This window comes from Larimichthys crocea, chromosome XXII, assembly GCF_000972845.2.
Source record: "Larimichthys crocea isolate SSNF chromosome XXII, L_crocea_2.0, whole genome shotgun sequence".
NCBI lineage: Eukaryota > Metazoa > Chordata > Actinopteri > Sciaenidae > Larimichthys > Larimichthys crocea.
This window is the reverse complement of record NC_040032.1, coordinates 20,555,567-20,580,071: the sequence shown is the minus strand read 5'-3', so window position 1 is coordinate 20,580,071 and position 24,505 is coordinate 20,555,567. Positions and strand designations below refer to the sequence as shown.

The 24,505-nt window shown below is 39.3% G+C and overlaps 1 protein-coding gene across 2 annotated transcripts in view; it reads left to right on the top strand.

Moving 5' to 3' along the window:
- grk6 (G protein-coupled receptor kinase 6) overlaps nt 1-23,282 on the top strand; it is a 53,326-nt gene extending 30,044 nt beyond the window's left edge. The window contains exons 6-17 of one of the 2 annotated variants that reach the window (XM_027273321.1): nt 2,041-2,133; nt 7,905-7,968; nt 8,799-8,939; nt 11,435-11,625; nt 11,714-11,751; nt 13,084-13,173; nt 13,330-13,538; nt 14,375-14,512; nt 15,339-15,476; nt 15,564-15,698; nt 16,478-16,565; nt 16,819-23,282. In XM_027273321.1, coding sequence (XP_027129122.1) covers nt 2,041-2,133; nt 7,905-7,968; nt 8,799-8,939; nt 11,435-11,625; nt 11,714-11,751; nt 13,084-13,173; nt 13,330-13,538; nt 14,375-14,512; nt 15,339-15,476; nt 15,564-15,698; nt 16,478-16,528 — 1,288 coding nt within the window. In that variant the 3' untranslated portion in view covers nt 16,529-16,565; nt 16,819-23,282. Of the gene's footprint in view, nt 1-2,040; nt 2,134-7,904; nt 7,969-8,798; nt 8,940-11,434; nt 11,626-11,713; nt 11,752-13,083; nt 13,174-13,329; nt 13,539-14,374; nt 14,513-15,338; nt 15,477-15,563; nt 15,699-16,477 lie in introns of both variants that reach the window. The other variant, XM_019263255.2, reaches the window with a different exon arrangement.
- Nucleotides 23,283-24,505: the final 1,223 nt, after the last annotated feature.

Sequence of the window (24,505 nt, the reverse complement as noted above, 5' to 3'; positions counted from 1 at the left end):
ATTTCGCTGATTGAATGATTATATATGACATACAATACAATACATTGAATTGAATTAAAAGCAACTAACAGGCAGCAGTGAACCAGCAAATCCTGTGTTCTGCGAGGTTAATGTACCTTTTTTTTGTGTCTAAAATATGCTTTGTTGCTGTCCCCGTCCACAGCAGTACATTGGGGGGCGTGCCAACCACCATCTACTAACTGAACTAACCCTTTAACACCTCAGACTTCTCTTGAGTTCTTGTCTGTACTCGTGTTCTCGTTGACTGACAGTCATCAGTCACACTGTTCAAAGTCCATCTCAAATGGGGAATGTTTTCAAAGCTGACTTGTGTGGACTAGAAAAGTATCCCAGCATGCATTTTTTTCATCAACTAGAGGAATTCAAACTTTTCAAAATCCTATTTATTTCCTATGTTCCTATGTTTCCTATGTTTCAGATATCGCAATAAAGTTCATGACACAGCAGGGCAGCTTTTTGTAACACTGGATTTGTTCTCCAGTATTTCTCAAATGAGGAAATCCATTGTATAGTGGTTGAGAGCCCTAACCACGTCGATTCTTATCTGTGATGCAGAACAACATCTACTTTAAATCCAGAAGAAATTTAAATGATTCTTATCCTTATCAGAAATAGGATAAAGAGATACATACACAAAAGATGGAAAGAAAAATACTCAGTTTCACGTTGTTTGTGATGGGGAAGACTTCATTGCTCATTCCATAATCAACACTCACACATTGAGTAATATCCTCTAACGGCTGTGTTCATGCTTGTTGCGTAGGTGTGAGGCAGCGCAGAGGCCAGTTTGTTTTTCAAGCCACATCAAGTAGAAGACATGACTAATTTACTACAGTGCTGTACACCGTATTAACACTACAAACTCTGCTGCTTTGTTCATCTTCATGTGTTTTATAAGGAGGTTGGTTAGGGTTGTTCCCATTGTTCCTGTCAGTAACATGTTTCTAAAAACAGCAACTATCTGAGTTATTTTATTTTTTATAAATTACATATTACTGTTTTATTTGTCAGTGTTTCAGTCAAACCGTGACCTTGATCAAGACTGTGGACTAAAAACAAGTAAATCCTTCCTGTATCAGCGCCACGCAGCAGCATATTGACAGTTTTTCAGTGAACTGAACAGTGTTTATAACGTAAAATCCAAATTATTATGCAAGAAACGATTGATTGAAGTGAAGCCAAACAGGACTTAATGCCCCATTCAGACAGGATCCAACACTATGGCAAAAACACTGGTATTTTCCATTCATTTCAATGGGGGTAATGAGTTTTGGCTGCAGCGCTGCAGGAAGCAGAGGTCCACAAAAAACTGCAGAAACCTAAGGCGACTGAACCGGATCCAACTTTAGGAAAAACGCAGCCCAATATCAAGCTGTGGCCACCAATTAGACGTTCAGACCGGTCAAATCTCCACAGTCAGTCTGAACTCTGATACTCTACCTGTTGTGTTTTGGCTTTGTTTATTTCATGTGCTCAGCTTCTGAATCGCAATTTATGGTGCAAAATAGTGACCAAATTAAGTTTCCTTTGGTTTGTGTTTGTGTTAGTCCCATCTTGTCAGTAAAAAGAAAACAAAACATTAAATTATTTTTTTTTTATATCAAAGATTTGTCTTTAGCTTGTCACTGTCTTCTTGATTGTGGAAAAAATGTTTTTCATCATTGTTTTCAACAAAATTAACACTGATCCCAAGAGAATCTGGTTCTTGGTAATGTTTTAGTTGAAGTAGTTGATTTAGTTATGAAATAATCAGTTTCAGTTCCACAATGTGCAGATAATTCACTGGATAAAAAAAGTAACTAGGGGTGCAACTAACACTTATTTTCATTATTGATTCATCTCTTGTTTACTTCTTTAATGAGTACATTTATTGTTTAGACTATGAAGATATACCATAGATAAACAGTTTCCAAGCAAATCCTCACATCAGAGAACCATTTTTGCTTGATAATAATAATAATAATAATAAAAGAATAATTAAATCAGTCATCAAAATGGTTGTTAACTCTTTTTTTCCAGACTGATCCACGACTACCTGAGTGTGGCGCCCTTCGCAGACTACCTCGACAGCATGTACTACAACAGGTTCCTCCAGTGGAAGTGGTTGGAGAGGTAAAGTTTCGCATGAGTGTTTCTTTGTTTCTGCTTCCGTTCACTGCCATTTCTCTCTTTTGTGTGCATCAGCATAACGTCTTTACACACACGCCACTTAAAAGCTCACTCAGGCTCATGTAGAGGCTACGTTAGATTTAAACTCCACCGCAGTACCAGTAACAACATGCTCAGAGAGTTGTCTCATTCCTTCCTCTCTCCAGTGTCCTCATGTCCTCCGGGTTACGGGTGTGAGAACAACGCAATCCATGAACTTTGCAGTGATATCACCGTTACATGTTTCAAGAGAGAAGCTTTAAGTTGCACAACTTTGAAGTTTCACAGTTGAATTTTAAGCAGTGAGGTGACTTTCAGGACAGGCTGTTGTTGTAGTCATGTTGGACATAAGTGAGTTTAGTGTGTTACAGATAAAACCTGAGAGAGTGATTAGAGTGATTCAGGAGGTCAAACCAGGTAAATAAATATAATTAAAAGTTTGTCAAAAGTTTCTGCAGCAATGATTAAAAGTCACACAGCTATTTTAAATATTTCCAGTCCTAGGAAACATCACCTCATATAAAAGCTCTTTTACCTGGTTCAGTGCAGACTACTAACCTAACTTTCAACGGGCCCCCGGGAACAAAGAGAGGTGCTGCTTACGCATTTATTTTAAATAAATTTACTTAGATACAGCAATTGTACCATAAATGACATCAAGAAGAGACATTCAGCCTGTTGGTTAGAGATAATTTATGAGATTATCTCCCCTGCAAACTTTTTGCATGCAACGACCATTGCTCTTCATGAATGAATAAACTCAAACACTACGATCAGGCTCTCAAAAGTACATCGGTGACCAACTTTAACTTTATCTCGGAAAGTAAATGAAACAATGGGCTTCATGAGAACCTCAGATGTACAAAACGTTCTTATCCAATCCAATCCATCAGTCTTCCATAGCGGATCCCAGCTGACATTCGGCGGAAGGGCTGAGACAAACAATCATTTACACTCACATTCACACCTATGGGCCAATTAACCTATTAGTCTTTGGACTCTGGGAGGAAGCCGGAATACCCGGAGAGAACCACAGCAGAACATAGAAACTCCACTGGGCCCGGCAGTTATGTCAGTAAGGACATCTGGCATAAAAAGCCTACATCAAATCAAATATGTGGGTTGTCAGATGTCAAATAGACACGGTGACGCCACCTATGGGGAATGGCCTGAAAGAAGTGGAAAAGATCAAAGTGGAGCCAGTGGAGCCACAGTTGGAGCCAGTTTAATGTGAGAATCAAATGGATTCTTGAAGTCTGTCCAGGTTTATTACTAGCAAACACACACAAATTCTAAAAATAAATTTAAAAAAAGGAATTTTCCTGGGGAAAAAGGGAGCAGATTCTGGATCAATTTCAAGAAAAAACGTGATCTCAGTTCTTGCCGCAGTCATAAAAGTGTTAATTTGTTGGTGGAGAAATAAATCTGTCATTAGAATAATGGTTGTTGTGAGTTTGATCGCTTTTGTTTACAGACAAATTAAGTTTATCTGGGTCTGCATCCCATCAGGGAACTCTGATGGTTCCCATACTCGGCTTTGAAAAACCTCTGTGATGCTGTAAACATGCGGTCTATCCCGCAGTGGATCACAGTGTTTAGGTTTGATGGTTAAATCAGCTGAAACAACCAACATGAAATGCTAATCCATCCCCTCCCCAGGGATCCTCTTTTTGTGACGTAGATCCAAAAGATCAGGCCTAAATCCAAGACGGAGTGACGGAAGAAGAGAGGAAGATGGAAAATCAAGAAAATTAAAGCAAGGAAACAAAAAGGACGAGAGAAGGTGGAGACAGATGGTGCATCTGTGCGCCCACCGGGAACCTTTTACAGTGTTGGCTTCTTTCCTCGTTATTTACAGCAGAATGAGGCCTGTTTCCCGCAGGCCCACAAGCTGCTCAACGGATAAAAACCCCGTATGTCAGCTTTCCAGGAACTGTGCAAGGTCGATGACCTTGAATTTTTCAGCATATCCAGTGGGGTTGGGAGAAGTTTTCACAAACCACAGGGTCTCTGAATTCCCTCCAGAGAGGAGAATTTCTAATCTTTCAACTGCAGTAAAAACAGAGAGAGCACCACCATAATTGGAGTTAAGGTGTTTGTTAGGAGAATAAAATATATACATTCACTTTAAACCATCATTGAAGTTTGGGAACGTTTGGGGAAAAATGTTTATTTGCTTTGTAGTTCAGTTAAATGAGAAGAATGTTACCACCACCTATATTCTTCTAAATATTAGATTCGTTTTTTGGTGCATTATATGTCAGAAAAAAGGTGTTTTAATCGACTAATAGTACTCCAAAGTTAACTAAATATATCATATTTGTTTATACCATATGTAAATTGAAATGTAAAAAGCCAAGAAGTAATTTACTTTTGTAAAACTCGCATAGCTTATGAGAACAATAAAACTTTGATGTCACTCGTAACAACTCGTAATAAATACGATTCATTCATGAGTTTATGAATAACTTTGAATTTAATTGTTGTATATAATTAGGGGTAGGGTTTCAAAAGTTTCTTCCTCTGGTGTTTTTGGCAGTTACCAAACAGCTTCAGGTACATTAACAGAACCCTCTGAACCAGGGCTGAGCCTGATTTACACATAGCCGGGAAACCTGAGACACACTGCAATCAGATTTGTAATTTAACCAACAGAGATAAATAAGTGGCTCTGGATTTTACCTGGATACAAGATGCTGGAAGTGACAACACCTAAAAGAAGATCTCTGTCCTGTCCTGCCCCTGGTCTCAGGCCAACTGGTGGTTTACAGAGAAGCAGTAGATTCTAGTTAATGGGTGTGTGTGCGCGCATTTTCACACACCACACCTGCAAATTGCTCATGACAAACACCTGTATTTTCCGAAATACCAGGTCATTATTTTGAATACAGTTAGTGCGTAAAGCGTAGCTGCATTTTGGGTTATTAGACATTGTAAAGTAGAAAAGACTGAGGAGACAAAACAATATTTCACAGTTAAACTTCATGTCCTTGCATATGAAAACATAAATAAAGGCTTTATCTGGGTCTCAAGAGCAGAGAATGAAGAACCATGTGCAACAAATGCCCAGGACAAACACAAGCTTCTTGCAGACAGCAAAAACACTCAACTGGAGTTGAGCCAAAGCACAAATACTGGAAACTTAGTAGCTCTAGCATCGACTGACCAACTGAATGGACTTTTAAACCCACAGACTAATGGGATGATTGAACAGGGCTGGGTAATGGCTGATGAAAGGCTGGCAGGAGTACAGCCAAAGTCAGGGGACCTCTGGAGGCCAGAACATAGCAACACATCGAAAAGACAACAGCAATACCAGAAAAGAAGAACTAGGACTTTTTTGACTTTTCACTCAGTTAACATCCTGTCCAACTTCATTGTTTTGCTGACACGGCTCTGTTATGTGATCTTAGTCATTTAAGGTCCGCTTTGTTATCCTAAATAAAGTTTCAGACAAGCCATACAGAAAACTGCACTAAATCACTCAATCAGTGTAGTTCTGAAGTGGTAACTTGGCCAATGTACCTTCTCCTCTGCTGTTAGTAGCTCTGTCATACCATCAGTGTAGTGAAGATAAAATCTAATCTGACTTTGTAGAAAAATACCAGTACACATAGCAGAGGCAGCTGTGGCTCAGGAGATAGAGCATGTCATCCACTAATCAGATGATTGGTGGTTCGATCTGCATGTTGAAGTGTCCTCGAGCAAGTTACTGAACCCCAGATTACTCACGCACCATTGGTGTGTGAATATGTATGAATGGTTAGCCCCCAAAAGCTGATGAGCAGTTGGCACCTTGCATGGCAGCCAATGCCAGTGCCAATGCCATCAGTGTATGAATGTGTGTGAATGGGTGAGTGAGATATTTAGTGTAAAAACCATAGTGCCTTGAGTGAAAGGACCAATATAAGTACAGTTAATTTACCAAATAAACAGATGGTTGAACCTCAGTATTTTTGTGGTACTTACTACCAAAATGTCTCCATGGGACCAACTATTAGTTAACAAGTTCATTAGTTAACTATGTCAACAACTGACAATTTCGATTGATTGATTGATTGATTATATTATTACTATTACTTACTTATTACCTAAATCAGATATTTACTGATTTAGAATATATTTTTCTCCACTTTAAACTCTTTAACTTCTCAAAAGGTTCTTCTTAAGTCTTTTTTGAGTTTTGTATAAAACCATGTTTATACTGTTGATATTGCTACCAAAATGTAAAAACCGGTTCACCAGCAGTAACTTAAATGAAACAAAAAACTAAATAAAGCATGCAGAGTTGCAGGGAGGATGTTGTCGTTACTAATAGCCTGCCTAGAGCGCAACTAGTTCCTTTACATTCTTGACCTTTAAAGATAAGAAAGTATTAAATCTTTGACAAAGAAAATAGTCAGTCGAGAAAGTCATCAGGTCAATATGAGGATAAACATTACACAAACCAATTCCAATTATGGAAAAACGGTGTTAAAAACAAGCACCACAGGGCTTATTAAGCAGTAAATGACTCATCCTGTTTTAATGAGTGCATGCCCCAGGGTCCATTTAATTTACCTGCTTGAATGACCAAACTGTCCAAAGGGACATGTGATGGGAGTGTTGGTACCAGGAGGGACCACGTCATTGGTGCTGGTGTTTGTTACCAGCTTTATTTGTGGTCCTCATAAACCCATCAACTGCTGACTGACTGTGGATACAAAAACTGTTTTCATGGCAGCAGTCATATAAAGTTGTTGGTGTTTCCTTTTGGTAGCCATGGTTGTCTGTTCGTGCCTGTCTGTTCGTTATGCCGAAACATCCCTGTTGACTTCAGTCCCACGCAATGGCTGACCTGATTATCCAGGTTTTTAAAGTTTACACTGTTCAATACTTTACATTGAACATTTGTAACCGTATCAGTCAACTTTTCCATTCCAAGTATCTTTTTCACCATAGATTCACCTAAAACCAAGTAATTATGATCCAAGAAGCCAACGTTTAGAAGTAATCACACTTCTCCCTGACAAACTTCATCTTAATTATACCATAGATGTCCTGTTTTTTTAAACTATCCTGCATATAAATACATAGGATGGTAGGATGGGACTGAATTAACCTCTTCAACTCCTCTTAAATGTCCTTGGTACTACTATCTTTCAGAGGAAGATATGAAATGGGTTCTATGGTAAACATAAGTCTCCCCTTTGGATTATTAATGGGTTATTTTCTAAGAATTGTGTATTTAAAGTTGTCTGCATGCTGGGTTCAATGGCATAAATTGAGTCTGACTATAAAGTCGAGACTCTTGTGGATTCATTGAGCCCAGATTTGTCATGTGTGATGATGACATCATCACCCATAGGAGCCATTTTATTGAGCTCACTGTCTAATACGGTCACTTGTGACTTTGAGGAAAATCACAGCCTCATGTAACTGTACAACCACAAACTAGAGATGGAGGGCGTTTAGAGGATGAACAGCCTTCCTGTGGATATTCACAATAAGGAGATTTCTGAGCAATTTACACAAGAAAAGTGCTCATGGTCCAATTGCCAAAAAATGTGATTCTTACAGAAATCTCCAAATGTCACACAGCACGAATCTTTCTAAGGTGTTCCTCAAGATCTTAATGTTGATAAACTTGATGTGGTTTTAAGCTGTTGACCTATTGTCTGAGGTGCAGTAGAAAGGGTTTAAAAACTTGTATTTAATTGGACTTTTATTGATTTGTTTCTTTTTGTGTCCAACAGGCAACCGGTGACGAAAAGCACATTTCGACAGTACAGAGTTTTAGGGAAAGGAGGCTTTGGAGAGGTGAGCACATTTTGTAGTTAGTTTTTGAAACCAAATCAACAGACAACAAAGCAACATGCAAACACAGAGGACATGATCTCAGTAAAATCAACTTAATTTCTTGTTGTTATTATTATTTCAGATGAGTTTTTCTTTTAACAAAAAGTTGTCCTGATGGGCTTTTTGTTTGTCTCTGTTCAGTTTCAAATGTTGCCTCACAAATTTCATCTACAGTTATAATAATTTCAGATTTTTTTGTAATATCCAAACTGTAGTTATTGAGTATTGTTGAGTATTTATGTTGTATAATTTGGTAAATATTTGATAATACATTTTTTTATACAGTTTCTCTAGTTCAGATGGGGTTTTACGTTGTGTTCTGCCACTCTTGTGTTTCTTAAGTTATGAAAGTCCTGAGAAGGCAAATTCAATTCTTTCGAAAACTGTTCAAACAATAGTAGTAGTGTAAGAGCAGAACTACTGTTTCATCCTCAGTTAATGATTTAGGCTCCTGTCAGATCAGTCGGTAACCAGTCGCACCATCATACAGATTTGTCCAAATTAGGCTCATTATGACTTTTTAAAGAGCTGACCTTTCAATATGGGGACAGTGTGTGTAGTTTATAGCTGCGTTTATAGCACCACACACTGGACAGAGAAATAAGAGACAGACAGAACAGATCCTGTTGCTCTCACAGATGTGAAGTCACAAGATTTAAATATGAAGATTTGAACAAAGATATGAATAGTTTTATTAAGAGAGTGTATTGTGTCTTTTATTGGTAAACTTTTTCCTGGTATTTATTTCCACACACTGAACTGTCTTTGTCTCCTCTTCCTCTACCCTGCAGGTCTGTGCGTGTCAGGTACGAGCCACAGGGAAAATGTACGCTTGTAAGAAACTAGAGAAGAAGAGGATAAAGAAGAGGAAAGGGGAGTCCATGGCACTCAATGAGAAACAGATCCTGGAGAAAGTCAACAGCAGATTTGTAGTAAGCATCTCATCTCCTGTTTATCTCCTGTTCTCCATTTATTTGTTTTTAATGCAGATTTTGAATTTGCATATTGAAAAACCTGCTGCTGAGTCAGTGTTACAAGTAACTATAAAAGCACCTGATCTGGTAGGAACTGGCAGCAGACGAGAAAAGTTTGGATTGCCCTGAGCATTTGGGTGGCAGAGCCAGGCGTTGGAGGCGTGCAACGGTCTGGAGGTTACATATGCCTGTATAAGGCCATTTAGTCAAGTGGGTGCTGAACCATAGACTACTTTGTAGGCAAACATTAGCAATTTGAATTTAATGTGGCCGCCTACAGGTAGCCAGTGGAGCTTGGTGAGCAGCAGAGCGTCACCACGTTCTAGATCATCGAATCTATCAGTTTCACTTTGCAGGAGGCCATCAAGAGGGCGAGATGACCACAACCTGTATCAGGAGTTGGGTATAATGTTGAGTTAGATAAGATCTGATCTTTGTAAAGTGCAAAGCGGCACGACTGGGCAACCTGAATATATCTCTCTATCTATATTTGTCTTATTTTGTAACTATTAAAAGGCGAAAGCCAGCAAAGTCCCCCTGAAGACTTAACGGCTTCCTGTCTGCAGCTATCTGCTCCAAGCCCATTGGTTCCTACTGAAGATATAAGCTCACAGATATAGTTGCAATTTTAAAAAATGGTTCAGTAATTTCCTAAAACAGCTGCTTGTTATTCAAACAAAAGTAAATTGTGTATTTGTTGGAGACTATTTGCAGCAGCGGATTTATCCACATTTGGTGCTCTTGTGTGATGGCCTTGTTTATTTTTTTTTATAGACATCCATGGAGTGAAACGCTTCACATATTTCCCCCATAGTTTGCTCTCTGTGTGCGTCAGTCGGACGTGATATCTGCAACATTAACAACCACGCTAATTAAAAGACAACATGGAGGTTTGTTCTGTCTCTGGTTTGGTTTAATTTTCTGCCAGATGACCTTCACTGAGCTTATTTGATTTGGACTTCAGTCTTGTCCGGGCTCCCATGACTGAGGATTCCCTCGGGGTTCAACATGACTTTAGTGTCAGACAGCTTTATTTAACAGAAATTAATTTTGTTTGGAAATATTGTCAGCATGTTGTGGTTTTAGTTGTGGGGACGTGTAGGTCGTCATCAGCTCCCTGAACATCTCACAATAAAAGGAAAATGTCATCCTAAAATACTTGTTTAACCCTTTCTACCTTATTTATACAATGTTCAAATCAATATTTTAAATTGGCAATGTATCAATAAGCCATTCAAATGTGAAAATGCTTGAAGGGTGCTGCTCAAGCTACAGCCTAGCAACCTACAGAGAATTATCTAATTTCTGCTCATTTTTACAGAGTTTTAGTCTCCTTTAGCCCATTGTTTGGTTTTCTGGCCAGAAAAGTTGTTTATTTTTAGAAAACATGCTGTAAAAACCCACTGAACAAATACGTACAGACACGGTTAGCAACGAGCTGGTGAACATAGTGGAGCATTCAGACAGATATTTCCTTCAGGGGGTGGAGGAGACCAAATATAGAGCTAAAAGAGACGGAATATTGTACTTAATCAGGTGACACAAACACTGCTGGATGTGAAAACAAACAACTGTTTGTTTATATGCTAAACATATCAACTTCATAAGATGATAATATGTATATATATATATATATATATATATATAGTTTGTGTTTACAGCTTTTTTAAGCTTTGTTCTTTATGCAAGGTAGTGGTCTTAAATTGTGATGAATTTCTGATTTCAAACGTTATTATTGTTGTTGGAGACAATCAACAACAGAAAACTAAATAAAAATGAGTGTACAGTACTAAGTACAAATCAAGTTTGATTTAACTAAATTTCATGCTTGATTTTGCAACATTTGAACTCTTGAACTGTAACTCCATCATGATTTCCCCATCCTTGGAACGCATCGGCTCTGACAACAATTTAGCCCCGAGAGTAAACAATGTTTCTGGACTGTAGCCAGCTGATATCTAGAAAACTGACAACAGATGTTTGGGTCAAAGCTTTCTCTGCAGTCTGATTGGCTGCTTGATATGTAAGAATGACGTAAAAGACACATTTCTGCTAATCTTTATGAATAAATGAATAAAGATGACTTAGAGAAATTGTCATGAGATGAGAGGCTCTGGGTTCTCAGATTATATTTTGGCCTCTTTCGCTCCACACGGACTGTTTGCCCGCTCAAACATGATTCATCAAGACTACAAACAGAAACCCAATGCAACGTCTTCAGGTTCCTCATTTTGTCCGACCAACAGTCCAAATCTCAAATATATTCAGTTTATGATGAAGCTGAACTACAGAAACAACTACCGATCATTTCAGCTCTACCGATAGGTGCAGAAGTCGATTTAAGATCTTTATGGTGCACCACTGTATTTTCAGCAGTTGATAGGAAGCAGTTATACCTACTCAACCCCAAAGCCTTCCTCATTAACACATCACATGACACTGTCTGTCTCCAGGTGAGCTTAGCGTATGCCTATGAGACGAAGGACGCTCTGTGCCTTGTGTTGACCCTCATGAACGGAGGAGACTTGAAGTTTCACATTTATCACATGGGCGAGGCGGGCTTTGACGAGAAGAGGGCCATCTTCTACGCTGCAGAGATCTGCTGTGGGCTGGAGGACCTACACCGAGAACGCATTGTCTACAGGTCAGCATTTTCTAACTTCGTAGACATTTGTCCCATTGTCCTTTCCTCTTGTCTCATTGGCTCTCCCCTTTGTTTTCTTGTCCAACAGGGACCTAAAACCAGAGAACATCCTGCTGGATGACCACGGTGAGTCGCAGCGGTAAAGAAAAATCACCTAATCTGATCACAATTAAATCCATTGAAAACGTTAAATGTTTCTCTAAAAACATGAAATCAGAGGTCGATAAACAGGTCCCAAATGAATAAGAAGTTAGTTATTGTTGTTTGGCTGCCTAATAACACGGCCAGTAGTTGTAGCAGAGGCTGTGGCACAGCTCACAGAGGTAATTATGGTACTTTAAAACCCTTGGTGCCACAATTTGCGTCAAATCGCACCCCTTCCTGAAATCAGCCAAATCTAAACACACAGACATGATACACATTTTTTTAGATTCAGTATGACTTTTGAAGAATCTCATTATATCTGATGTCCATGGTGTACGAACTATCATAAATCCGATGCATGTTTTAGTTGCAGAACTTGCTTGAAAAACATCACGTTTTAAGCTGTTTGTACATCCATCCTGCAAACAGGAAGTGCTAGTTGCAAATTTTTATACAAAATTTGTTATATAATTATGTGAAAAGCATTGTGGTCTGAGGGTAAATATTCTATACATCTGTTCTTAATGAAAAACTATTATTGATCCTGTAAAGCTGTTTTAATGTGTTTAATACAGAGTTATGAGATTTTTCTGCAGTTTGTCACCAGAGGGCGCTCTGACTACAGCAAAACAAAACCAAAAAGCTTTCAGAGAAAATAGTGAGTCTCTGCAGAGGAGTTTAACAAACAAAAAAAACGATTAAAATTCCAGACTGATGCAAGGGTGACTATTTTTTGAAATGTCCAGAGACAGAAATCTATCCTGAAAACCAGCTAATCAAGCCATAAAGATCTAGTTTTATAGTCTGCACTTGAGTTTTGTTGGTGGGGAATAACAGAGCAGCAGAATAAAGATGACTTCAAGGCTTTAAATAACAGAACCGTGGTAAATAGATTCAACATTCAGGAGGTCGAGACAAACTACTGCGACCAGCAAGCAGAAAGATAATGTGGCTTATCTTGAAAAGCGTGTCCGCTCTTCCCTCAATCATTAAGCATCAAAGGAAACAAACATAAAGCTCACTGTCATTTAGAGCATCATGTGTTGTTCACAGCCATCACACTTTTTTTTAAATAGATCACAAGATAAAAACATAAATTCTCTGCAGCTGCAAAAAAAGATCTGTAGTTTTTCCTTGGTCCAGTATCAACATCGTGCAGACCTATAAGACAGTGGTAAAAATCAACCAGAATTGGTCAGTACAAAAACTTGATGATACCCAACACTTATGGCTGTCACTGATACTGAATCAAACTTGAAATACTCATTTTATTCCATCTTATAGATGTTTGCATGTGTTTGTGTGTTTCCTTAGGCCACATCAGGATATCAGACCTGGGTTTAGCAGTTCATGTACCAGAGGGACAGACCATCAAGGGACGGGTGGGCACGGTAGGATACATGGGTAAGTAACCCCTGACGTTTATTGACAGAAAAACAGGAGTTTACCACATATTTAATGTAAATCAGTGGGAGAACAGGCTCACTTTAGCATTGTGTTTTAGTTATGTGTCAATGAATCACCTTCAGCTCACTCTCCCGCCTCCCTTCTCTCCTCCAGCTCCGGAGGTGGTGAAAAACGAGCGCTACACTTTCAGCCCGGACTGGTGGGCACTGGGCTGCCTGTTGTACGAGATGATCGAGGGCCAGTCTCCCTTCCAGCAGAGGAAGAAGAAGATCAAGAGGGAGGAAGTGGAGCGGCTGGTGAGGGAAGTGGAGGAGGAATATTCCAGCAAGTTCTCAGAGGACGCCAAGTCCCTCTGCAAAATGGTGGGTGGATGTTCGAGCGGCCAAATTCACTTGTTTTTCATTTGCTCTGGTCTATAGCTCCCCATCTGCTCCATATTTGACCATATTCTAAAAGATACACCTCAGTGTTTAAAAAGACCTCCTGACACATTTTCTGTCTGTGCTTGGCTTCATCTGACTAAATTTACTTATGTTACTTATGTTAAGCATTAAATTTTGACCAATAGTAAAATCTGACTTCTGAAGGGGCGGTCACACTCAACTCAGAAAAAAAGCCCAGTGTTGCTTTGGTCTGTGGTCAGTTTTATGATCGCCTAAAATGTTTTTAAATTGTTCTTTACTTCCATTTGGAATACTCTCACTTGCACGTTAGCTTCTGGGAAAAAACAGGATTGGCCAGGAAAACTTGGTCAATTTTTTTCGCAATTAGTCATCGTGATGTAATGTGAACAGATTTCTACTGTTTACTTGTCGATTACTGAGATTGATTATCAAATTTTCTATAGATGTTTAAAACACAGTTACCTGTGTGAAATGCATTACAATGACCAGCTGAGAGTTGATAAAAAAAAAATGATATCAGCAGCTGATTTAGAAAAAAAAAAGAGCTAATTTTGTAGATTATCTTGAACTGAAAGAAACAAGACTCAGCAACATTTCTAACTTGATCAAACCTCACATTTATCATCATCAAATTTAAGGAAATTTAGGGACATCCGGAATTTAATATCAGAAAGGAAAACTGAGATTAGCAGAACTGCGTCAACACCTGCTCCTTCATCCTCTTCCTTCTCTGGAGTTCACACCTTGCGTGTTTCCTTCACTTCCTGTTTTTAACATTTCTTTTGATCCTCCAGCTTCTGGCCAAAGATTCTACAGAGAGGCTGGGCTGTCAGGGTGATGGAGCCTCTGAGGTCAAAGCCCACCCCATCTTCCGCTCCATCAACTTCAAACGCCTTGAAGCCGGCATGCTGCAGGCACCCTTCATTCCTGATGTAAGTCTCAGACATCAAGTTCACAGTACTTCAGGAAGGTTTGTGCTACAGAAACTGGAATCTTTTAAGAAAGTTGGTTCCTGAATTTAAAGAATGTAGTAACAGAAAAAAAATACACTGAAACCCTTTTTGTGACAAATAATAACGACAGCACAGAGGTAACAAATAAATAATAGCACAAGTGTAAGAAATAACATTGACAATGACAGATATCAGTTGTAACACAGGTATAGCAAATTACATCAACAATAGCACAGGTGTAACTAATATCATGAACAGCACAGTGTGAAGTGTAGAAACAATAATGATAGCACAGGTAAAGATATTAGTGAAGTGTACAGCCATACATTATTTGACAATCCTAGCAGGCCATAAATAATATATTGTAAAAAGGAAGCTTTGGGCCGCATGAAATCTGACTGCGGGCCGTGATTGGCCCCCAGGCCATACTTTGGACATCCCTGATCTAAATCTTCTCATTTAACTTCAGTTATACTGTAAAGCAAACAAGCATTTTTCATATTTCCTAAAATAGGAAGCTGGAAATGCAATCTTCTCTTCAGCACAGGAAGTTAAGTTAATTAATGTGATTAATATGAATGCCACCAAGGCTCATTATACAGAGCATGCTTAATTAATCTGCACAGTCTCTGTGTTAACGGGAAGGATACTCTATCTAAACACAGAGATCTTAGTTGGTTTGAGGGCACTCACAGTCATGGTCAGACCAAACTCATCACCTCCTCAGTTCTGGTTTCTTGTTCAGTCTCTGTTCCAGTTGAGTTTCAGCAGTGGTGGTAGTGGTTTTTGTGTTTGTGGGTTGCAGCCGCAGGCCATCTACTGTAAAGACGTGCTGGACATCGAGCAGTTCTCCACAGTGAAAGGAGTGGAGCTGGAGCCCAAAGACGAGTCTTTCTACAGCAAAGTGTCCACAGGCAGCGTCTCTATTCCCTGGCAGAACGAGGTGAGTCACGTACACAGAAACATATATGAACACACAACTCTCTGTGCATGTAATACAAGAGTGAAGTTTGGTCTTTCTGTTCTGCAGATGATCGAGACGGAGTGTTTCGCTGAGCTCAATGTTTTCCACCTGGACGGGACGGTTCCTCCTGACCTGGACTGGAGAGGACAACCGTCCCCTCCACCCAAACAGGGACTCCTGCAGCGGCTGTTTGGCCGACAGGTCAGTGGACACCTTGCAAACACCATTGTCTTACAATATTAGCAGAAAAATGGATTTCCCTGATACGAGCACTGCCATCTTGCACCGATTTCACAACATTTGGAGCCAGAGTCTGCACAGTAATGATCACAGTTGGTAAGCTGCCATTGGAAACAGTGAAACGTTTGTTTGAAATATAAGAATGGGACCAGTCAAGGGTGGACACGGAGATGGCAATCGCAAATCGTGTGATCGACAGTGTCAAATACTACACTGAGGTCTAGAGAAATTAAAATAAAGCATTTAGGTCAATTGTTAGTCTTCGGAGAGCTGTCTCTGTGCTTTAGTCAACTGCCATGTTGGTAGTCAGTCTTCAGTACAGTTTTCATGAGTGTTGAAATTAGCTATAGAGACCAAAACTGTTTTTTGTACCAGGCTGTAAACATGTTTATTTCTGCTGTGAAGTTAGACATTTTAACATAGGGACTTATGGAGATTGACTCACTTCTGGAGCCAGCCTCAAGTGGCCGTTTGAGGAACTGCTGTTTTTGGCATTACACTTCACTTCAAAGCCACGGAGGTTGCGCTTGACCCAGACTAGATATTGTTTCAAAACAACAGAATCTGACTTAAAACAGTCTTTTCAACCTGCATTTTGAAAAGTAGCACCCAAAACAAACAAAAAAAAAACATTTTACCTCATCTACATTATTTTATTTGTTTACTTTTCAATAAAATATCACAGATAATAAAAATAATCTCTTTTTAAGCTACTCTGTACTCTCTGCTTCCCTCTGCAGGACTGCTGTGGTAACTGCAGTGACAGTGACGAAGAGCCCACCAGGCTGTGACACACACACACACACACACACACACACACACACACACAATTAAAATCTCATTTGTTTACAATTTTTGCACATTTGTATTTTTAAGATAGTACTCTCTCTAAATGTCAGAATGTATATTTTCAGCATAGCTATAATGTTTAATGTTATTTAAAATGTGTGAAATATCGTCTGTCGACGTTCTCTGAACGAGATGAACAGATGTTCTTTTTCGCTTTCGTTTGTTTGTTGTTTATTTTTTGTCCAGGGAAGGCTTTGCTTTCACATTCTTCCACTCTCTCTCACACACACAGACACACACACACACACACACACACACACACACACGTCCCTGTTACTGATCTGGAACAATCGCCTGCTGTAAAAGTGCCTTGCTGGAGGGCACTGTGGCAGTGGTTACTAAAGGGAGGACTGAGCATTCCTCCAGTTCTTTGTCTCCCCTCCACTTTGTCCAGGGAATCAAACTGGTGACTTTCAGTTCATGAACTGTGACCACTTTTCTTCTTCCGCCCTCCATTCTGCTGTGACCAACCTCACGCTAAAGCTCTATTTTTCATTGAATTCCTTCAAAACTATGAGTTTTATTTTTGCTTGGATATTATACTTTTGACCTGGTGATGCAAGCGTCATGAAGTTGTCTACATTTGCAGATATTTTTATATCAAGTATTATCATTTTTTTAAATCAACAAGACAATCGACTCGTCTTGTGTCAGTGCGGCTTCAGTTACTCTTGTCAGATCAGTGTCAGTTTTCTGTTAAGGTTCTCAGTCGTCCAGGTCACCGGGGAAACTAGACTTGGTTTTAGATCCAAAGAGGGATGAGTCTGGGAAGGGTTGACAGGACAGCATTGTCCTAGATTGAGGGATGGTTTCTCTACTTTTACATAAATAGCCTCCTTCACTCTTTCAAACCACCCATCTTCCCTGTCTAAAGTGTGAACATCATTATCATTAAGAGTGTCCCTTGTCCCTAAGGTGCGAGAAAACATGTAGAGTCTAGTCTTAAAGAGTTGGCCTGTTCTATGTTGAGCCATGCATTTGTTGAGTGGCTGTTCCCTGTTCCCAGGAGACTGAACAGCAATTCACTCTTGGTCGTTGGAGTCCCATGAGGCAATCGTCCACACCAGAGCACAGGTGACCTGAACAACTTTCTTGAACGACAGTCATTACAACACTGACCATGAACAAACCAAGTGGAATTGATGTCCTAGTCAGTGATTCCAACGATTAAATACTCCCCAGCAGTCGGTCGGTCCCTAAACCCTTGTTGAAGAAAATAGTGTCATCATCTTGGTTTAAATTAAACGGTCAAATTAAACAAATACTGACTGGGGAGTTACACAGGGGATGTAAGCACAGCGGAACGGCTGCGCCACAGTTTTGCACCGTCAATTCACACCGGGCGCCTGACCGCAGTGTAGTGAGGCAAGCCATATTCACACGAGATCCCTCAACGTAGAACAACAACAACAAACAGCTTGGAAATGGAAAATATGGGGAATATTTTTACATATACACAGATGCAGATACACAGATGATGTTAAAAACATCGAGATTAACACGGCAGGGGACGAAAAAGCAGATAAAAATTGCAAAGGAGGCAGCAAAGAAAGAGGAGGTGGAAATGAAAGTAAAATTATCAAAAGCAGAAGGAAAAAGTTTAATATGGAAGAAAATAATCAATCAATGTTCCAATCAACATCGGAAGAACCAGGAATAGGGGAGACATTTATATAAATTACAAGGTGTAGTAGTAGTAGTAGAGGTGGGGTGTTGTGGAGGTAGCAGAGTGGAGCAGGTGATCATGAGCAGATTAAGAATAGGGCACAGTAAACTGAATAACACACTCAATATATTAGGAAATCATCCAACTGGCCAGTGTAGCTGTGGGGAGAGAGAGACAGGGGAGCATGTGATTGTTGCTCGTCATGGATATGAAAGGGAGAGGGGAGAGATGATATCAGGGTTGCGGAAGACAGGAACAGTGGAGAACAGTTTAAAGACTATAATAGTATGTGGGAAATCTAGGGAAGGGAGGAAAATCATAATGGGGTATCTTGTTTTAACTGGGTTAATAAAATTTTTTTTTAAAAAAAGTAGTAAAGAAGTAAAGTCTAAAAGAGGGCAGTATATGCAACAATAAAGATGCCGACTGCCGTTAAACAACAAAGAAGAAGAACACCTCAAAAATAGAAGTGCTACGGAATGACAGCGCTGCCGCGCAGAAAGTCGCTGCTGAGACGTTCCGCGATGCACCTGGTGTGAATGCTTTCATTGATTCAGCTCAGGTGACCGTAGCGCAGCCGTTCCGCTGCGCTTATATCGGTGTGAATAAGGCTCGAGAGTTCAATTTCACTTTAATGTTTTGATTACACAAGTTGCTTTTACCAACATGATTGTGCCTTTTCATTGGGCTTTTATTTTGTTCACGGTGAACTCACACATTCGGCAGGAATTATGGCACCATGTTTATCTTACAGATTTCTTAGGGATTTTTAAGACAGTTTGAGGTTTGTTAGTCCAATTAAATTACCGGTTTCCAAAACATAACCAGTATCAAGTATCCCAGACGATTTTAACAAGTGAATCACTTGTCTAAACAAGTTTAAACATCGGATCAGAAAATAAGAAAAAGTATCTGAATATTGTTACAACAACCCAGTTTGATAAGTGAATCACATAGGTTTATTTTCCTCTTATCTCAGGATTTTCAGGAGAGTATACTCCCTCTTCTATCTTTTTACTTTGCTCATGAGCAGATTGTGTTGGATGATTTCCAGCCTGTGCAGGTTTACGTTTGCCTTGCCAGTAGACCACATCGTGTGTGCGCGGTAGCAACAAAGCCGGAAAACATCCAAATCTGTCGCAGGCTGCCTCCTGATCACATGGTTAAAAGTCACATTGAGGCGACGACAAGAGTAACTGAAGCTTTTGGGTCAAATCTTTTCATCAGGCAAAGACTGAAGCTGGTCTGTTCATCACTGTAGTTAAATGCCTCAGCTGGTACTGTTGCAGTCAATTGCGTCCTTAAAGAATATGGCCTCTGATTTTAAGCTATTAAAATGAAATACCTCTGAATGTGTAAAAGGCTTTCATGTTGTTTCTGTAGACGGATAGCTGAGAAGACAGACACCAGACTCCTGCTGTTATGTATGATACTGAAACACGCCTGATCTTTGATATAACAACCATGATTGAGTGGAATTCACTGTTAACTGTTTGTTTTCAAATGTCGACAATGTCAATTACTTTTATCAAAGCTATCAGTTGTGTTACGTATCATAAATGATGGCATTTAAAAGAGTCAGTTCACCTTCTTTACTAAACATTTTATTTGCCTTTCGTGGTGTTTCTCTAATCACAGTTGAGCAAACCTCGATTAGAACCTCAGTCAACTTCTTCCTTTCCTGTACTTACATATGCTATGTGCTTGCTCATGGATGTTGAAACAACCACATTTTGAAGATGGCTAAAAGATAAACGTGATGAAAATAGTCACATCTGCTGGTACTGCCAAGGAGAACCCAAAAGCACGACTCTGAGGCAGACAAGTTTAAGGGAAGATCAATTTACTCAATCCAAGGAACAGGCAAAACCAGGAGATCAAACAGGTAAACAACTCCGACAAGGGTCAGGCAGGTATCCAAAGTCCAAGACAGGCAAAACAGGGTCAGAACGAGAAGTCAAAAACTGGAATTACTGGAGAGCTTGGCAAAAAACTACACAAGACAATCTGGCAATCTTAAGTTAGCAGATGTTAGAACAGGCTAAGAAAATAGTTACCCAACTTACAATCTGAATATGTTGCTTTAACCATCCTCAAAATTTGGTTCTCGTTTCAACATGGACGAGCTAGTAGGTTGATGAGTCCGGGGTTTGCTCAACTGTTACTTGGTTGATTAAAAACAAACAAACAAAAAACAATGCATGCTGGGATACTTGTTTACCCCTCTTACCAAAATCTGTCTGCATGGCTCGATGCCTCTAGAGGCAGGTAAGAAGAGTATGTTTTAGTGTTTGAGTGAACTTACCCTTTAATACAGACTAGGGCTGCAACTAACAATTTTATTATTTTTGATTAATCTGCTGATTATATCTCAATTGTTTTGTCTATAAAATGTACTTAAATGTCTTCTTTTGTTAAATCAAATCAACCCCCCGAAAAAGTTTGTTTACCGCAAAGTATGACAAAAAATCTAATTCATATATACGAGAAAGGATGGAAGAGTTAAAGCAATTAATTAGAACTGGTTTGTTTGTAAAGATGTCTGGTGTTTGATGAATTCTGCTAACTAAAAGGGGCCTTTTGATGAGCATTTGCATAGATGGATTCATTGTTCAGGTTTCTTTGTGTAAATCAGTGAAAGTCAATGTCTAAGTTTGCCTCCTCCTGTATGCTTTTTGTCTGTTGAAGCACTTAATCAATTAAACCAAACCAGTTATCCACAGAAGATCAAAGATGACAAAGTCCTTTTCATCCAAGGTGCCTTTTGGTGTTTGAAGGTACTCCTCCAGCCTGTAGTCGCCTCTTGTTATACATGCCTGCCGTCTGTGTCTGTACATGTGCTCATGCAAAGCCTGCTGCTGCGTCAGCTTCAGTTCCCTTCCTGTCTGTGGTACCTTGTGTGTTTTTTCGTCGTCAAAACCGTCGCTCTGGACGTGGAGTCTCTTTGTGATAAATGAGGACGATGAGACTGAAAGAACCCCTGCACTTAAAGACTGCTGTGGACTCCCCCCATCCACGTCCCCGGCCTCTGAACTCTGGAGTCTCTGCAGTGATTTTATAAAGACTTGAGAGGTCGAAGCGGAGATCGGGGAGTCAGAAGAGCTTGCCATCATTCTCTGTGGACGTTTTAAATAAGGACTCAACTCGTGTGTTGTCTCTCTCTGTGGCAGAACGTCCTTTATTACAACTTAATGTCTCATTTTCGTAGTTTGGTTAATTGTTCTTATCAGTAATAGTAACATTGTGTTCACCATCACTTACAGTAAAAAGTCAGATGGGTCAAGAAACAACCTCAGACTATGTTACAACATTTTCTGATAGATTTTTATTATGTCATGTGATATTTTATTTTTTTTGTGCTGGGAAAAGCCAAAATATGGTATTTTTAAATACCAAACAATGGACACAGTCAAATCAGATCGAAAAAAGACCACATAGTCCCGATGAAGAAGAATCTTTGATTTTAAAAAAAAGGTCCTGTGTATCCTGTGGATGTTTCAACCATTATTAGCTCTATGAAGCATTGTGTTGTATGGGGAAGGACTTTGTTCTGTATTGAACTGTATTTTGACAAGAGAATCATCCACCTGCTTGTTTTTTTTTTTTGTGTGTGTGTTTTTTTTAAATCACTGGGGACTCGCACACGGGACGTAAGCGCCGCGGCTGCGCCACGGTTTTGCTCCGTCCTCTGCCTGGCGTCAATTCACACCGGGCGCGTGACGACAGCGTAGCAAGCCAGCCGTATTCACGCAAGAATCCTGAACCCGTGATAAATTGTGTATAAAGGAAACAACAACAAACAGCTTACTTTGCTTCTCCGACGTGAAAGAGATTATAAAAAGGATCTGTTTTCTTGTCATAAATTATTGTGTGTTGATCAAAGGTTCTTAACATGAACGATGAGAGACTAATTGTTAAAGTGGAACCACTGACTGCTGACCTGGTGCTACCGGCCATGACGTAACATCGATGTGAAGTTGTGATAGGCTACATGAACTGCGTATTGTGTTTTATTTTGAAAGGGGGCAAAAGTGTATCACGTTGATTCAATCTGCTCTGTTGAGAGTCGCTGCTGAGACGTTCCGCGACGCGCCCGGTGTGAATGTTTCATTGATTAGACTGGCAGCGATCAGCTCCGGTCACAGCAGCACAGCCGTTCCGCGGCACTTACGTCCCCGGTGTGAATAAGGCTTTAACGTCACCGTGTTCTCAGATCACAGCTATTAATTTGGTAAACATAACGTTATTATCACTGCTAAAAATTATTAAAACAATATCAGAATTATCCTTTAAAGGAGAATTAGAATAGAAACAAATGTACTAAAATCTTGATTGAAGCAATTTTTTTTGTTTCCAAAATGATCTTGAATCCCTGTAACAGACATTTTGTTTCCATGTTCACTTAAATGTTTTTTTTTTTATTATTATTTTGTTTGTTTGTTTGTTTGTTTTTTTGGTGAGAAAAGATCCAAACTGATTCGTCCAGCTCTGCTTCAGTGTCACCTGATAACTTGAATATCAGTGAAACCAAGAGAAAAAGTTGTGTTGGTGTATCTTCAGTGTGTTTTTGGTTACTTTCCTTTATGATGTTAACAAATGTTTTATTTAATTGTTTCTCTTTTTTTGTTAGTTTAGCAATAATGTTTTATAGATTTCAAATTAATTTCAACTGCTGAAAGCTTTGTGTGTGTGTGTGTGTGTGTGTGTGTGTGTGTGTGTGTGTGTGTTAGCAGCATCATGTTTGTCTGAGCCCCACCTTGTAAACGCTGTGAGAACAGAGGGGAAAGCTTCTGTTTTGTACCATAAACCAACTTCTTAACTCTCTGTGGTTTTGTACTTTGATCTTTGTGAGAACTACGTTCTTAATCCCACCTACAAAAGCTCTGATCGGCTGTTTGCCACCAACAGACATCAATGGGCACAACAGCAGACCAATATGAAATCACGTTGGAGTGCCTCCATTGTAGAGATTTGGGAAACAACGTTGATCATGGAAAGGAGCGCGAGCCTCCAGCAGCATCACAAAAAAATAAAAAATCATCTCAAACAATATTTGCACTCGAGGGTGTGCTTCACCGTCATTATTGGCACAACAGAGTGCAATATTTAGATTATAAAACAATTCACTTAAATAAAACAATCAAAATGCATTCATATTTTGGGTTTCATCTCTGTTTCCATGGAGCCTTTGAAACAACCTGCAACAGAGATGATGATAGTACCAGACAACTAACATCAAAGGTTTTCCAGACATCATGGTTTAGTTACTAAGTCTGTCACATTTATTTTTAAGCTAGTGCTAGTGTTGTATTTGACTCACCAGCACAGCTGATGGAAGATGTGATCAAACATTTCCAAGAACTCCATAGTGTTTAAAACTCCAATGGTCAAAATGTGTTGAAAAAAGATCAATGTAGCCATTTTCAAAGTTCACAACATCTTTTTATCTAATGAAATATTCACTCCATATTAGTCGACCTTTAGTCTTCAAAAACAACATTTTCTCTGTGGTCACTAAACTGTTTGATCTGACATGTTGCACACAAACGAGGTACACACTTGTATTAATGAGGCAATCTAACAGCATCATAAAAAACAGAATATTCATTAAAGAAAAGTGAAATTCAGATATAGTTGTAGTGATGAGTCAGGTGTGCGGTTATGTTAATTTTAAGCCCAACCTCAGAGGCTATATGAAAAGATTGTGGATTGTGGTAAAAGACATAAACACCTCTGTGTGTTTGTTTTTAGCAGGAAAATAAACACAATAATTACAAATTAGTGTGAGGCTTTTAGTACATTTACTGTCTCAGTTCTTAAGCTATAATAAGGCAAAACCACAGGAGACATCTTTAGTCAACCGGAAACCATATTTACACCTTAACTGCTGAATTCCACCTAGCACACCTGTGACATGTTCCAGGGGTGTTTCATGAACGTCCCAGCTGCTTGATTTTCAAAATAAAAGCACCCTGTGCAAGCTTAAAAAACATAAAAGCAGCCAAATAATTTAACTATGTAGCATAATTACTCATGGTAAAGCCATGTCCGTGTGGTCTAGATGGAATACAGGCTAAACTAGCTTAAGGGTGACTGTAGGGTTCAGTTACAAACTTAAAAAGGACTTGATGAGGAGATTTTCACATGGAACCATTGCATCATTTAAAAAGATGTTTTGTATGAAAAATATCTTGTGATAGTTTCCCTCAGAAAAAAAAACATGAGCATAAATACAGCTGATAAATCAACATAG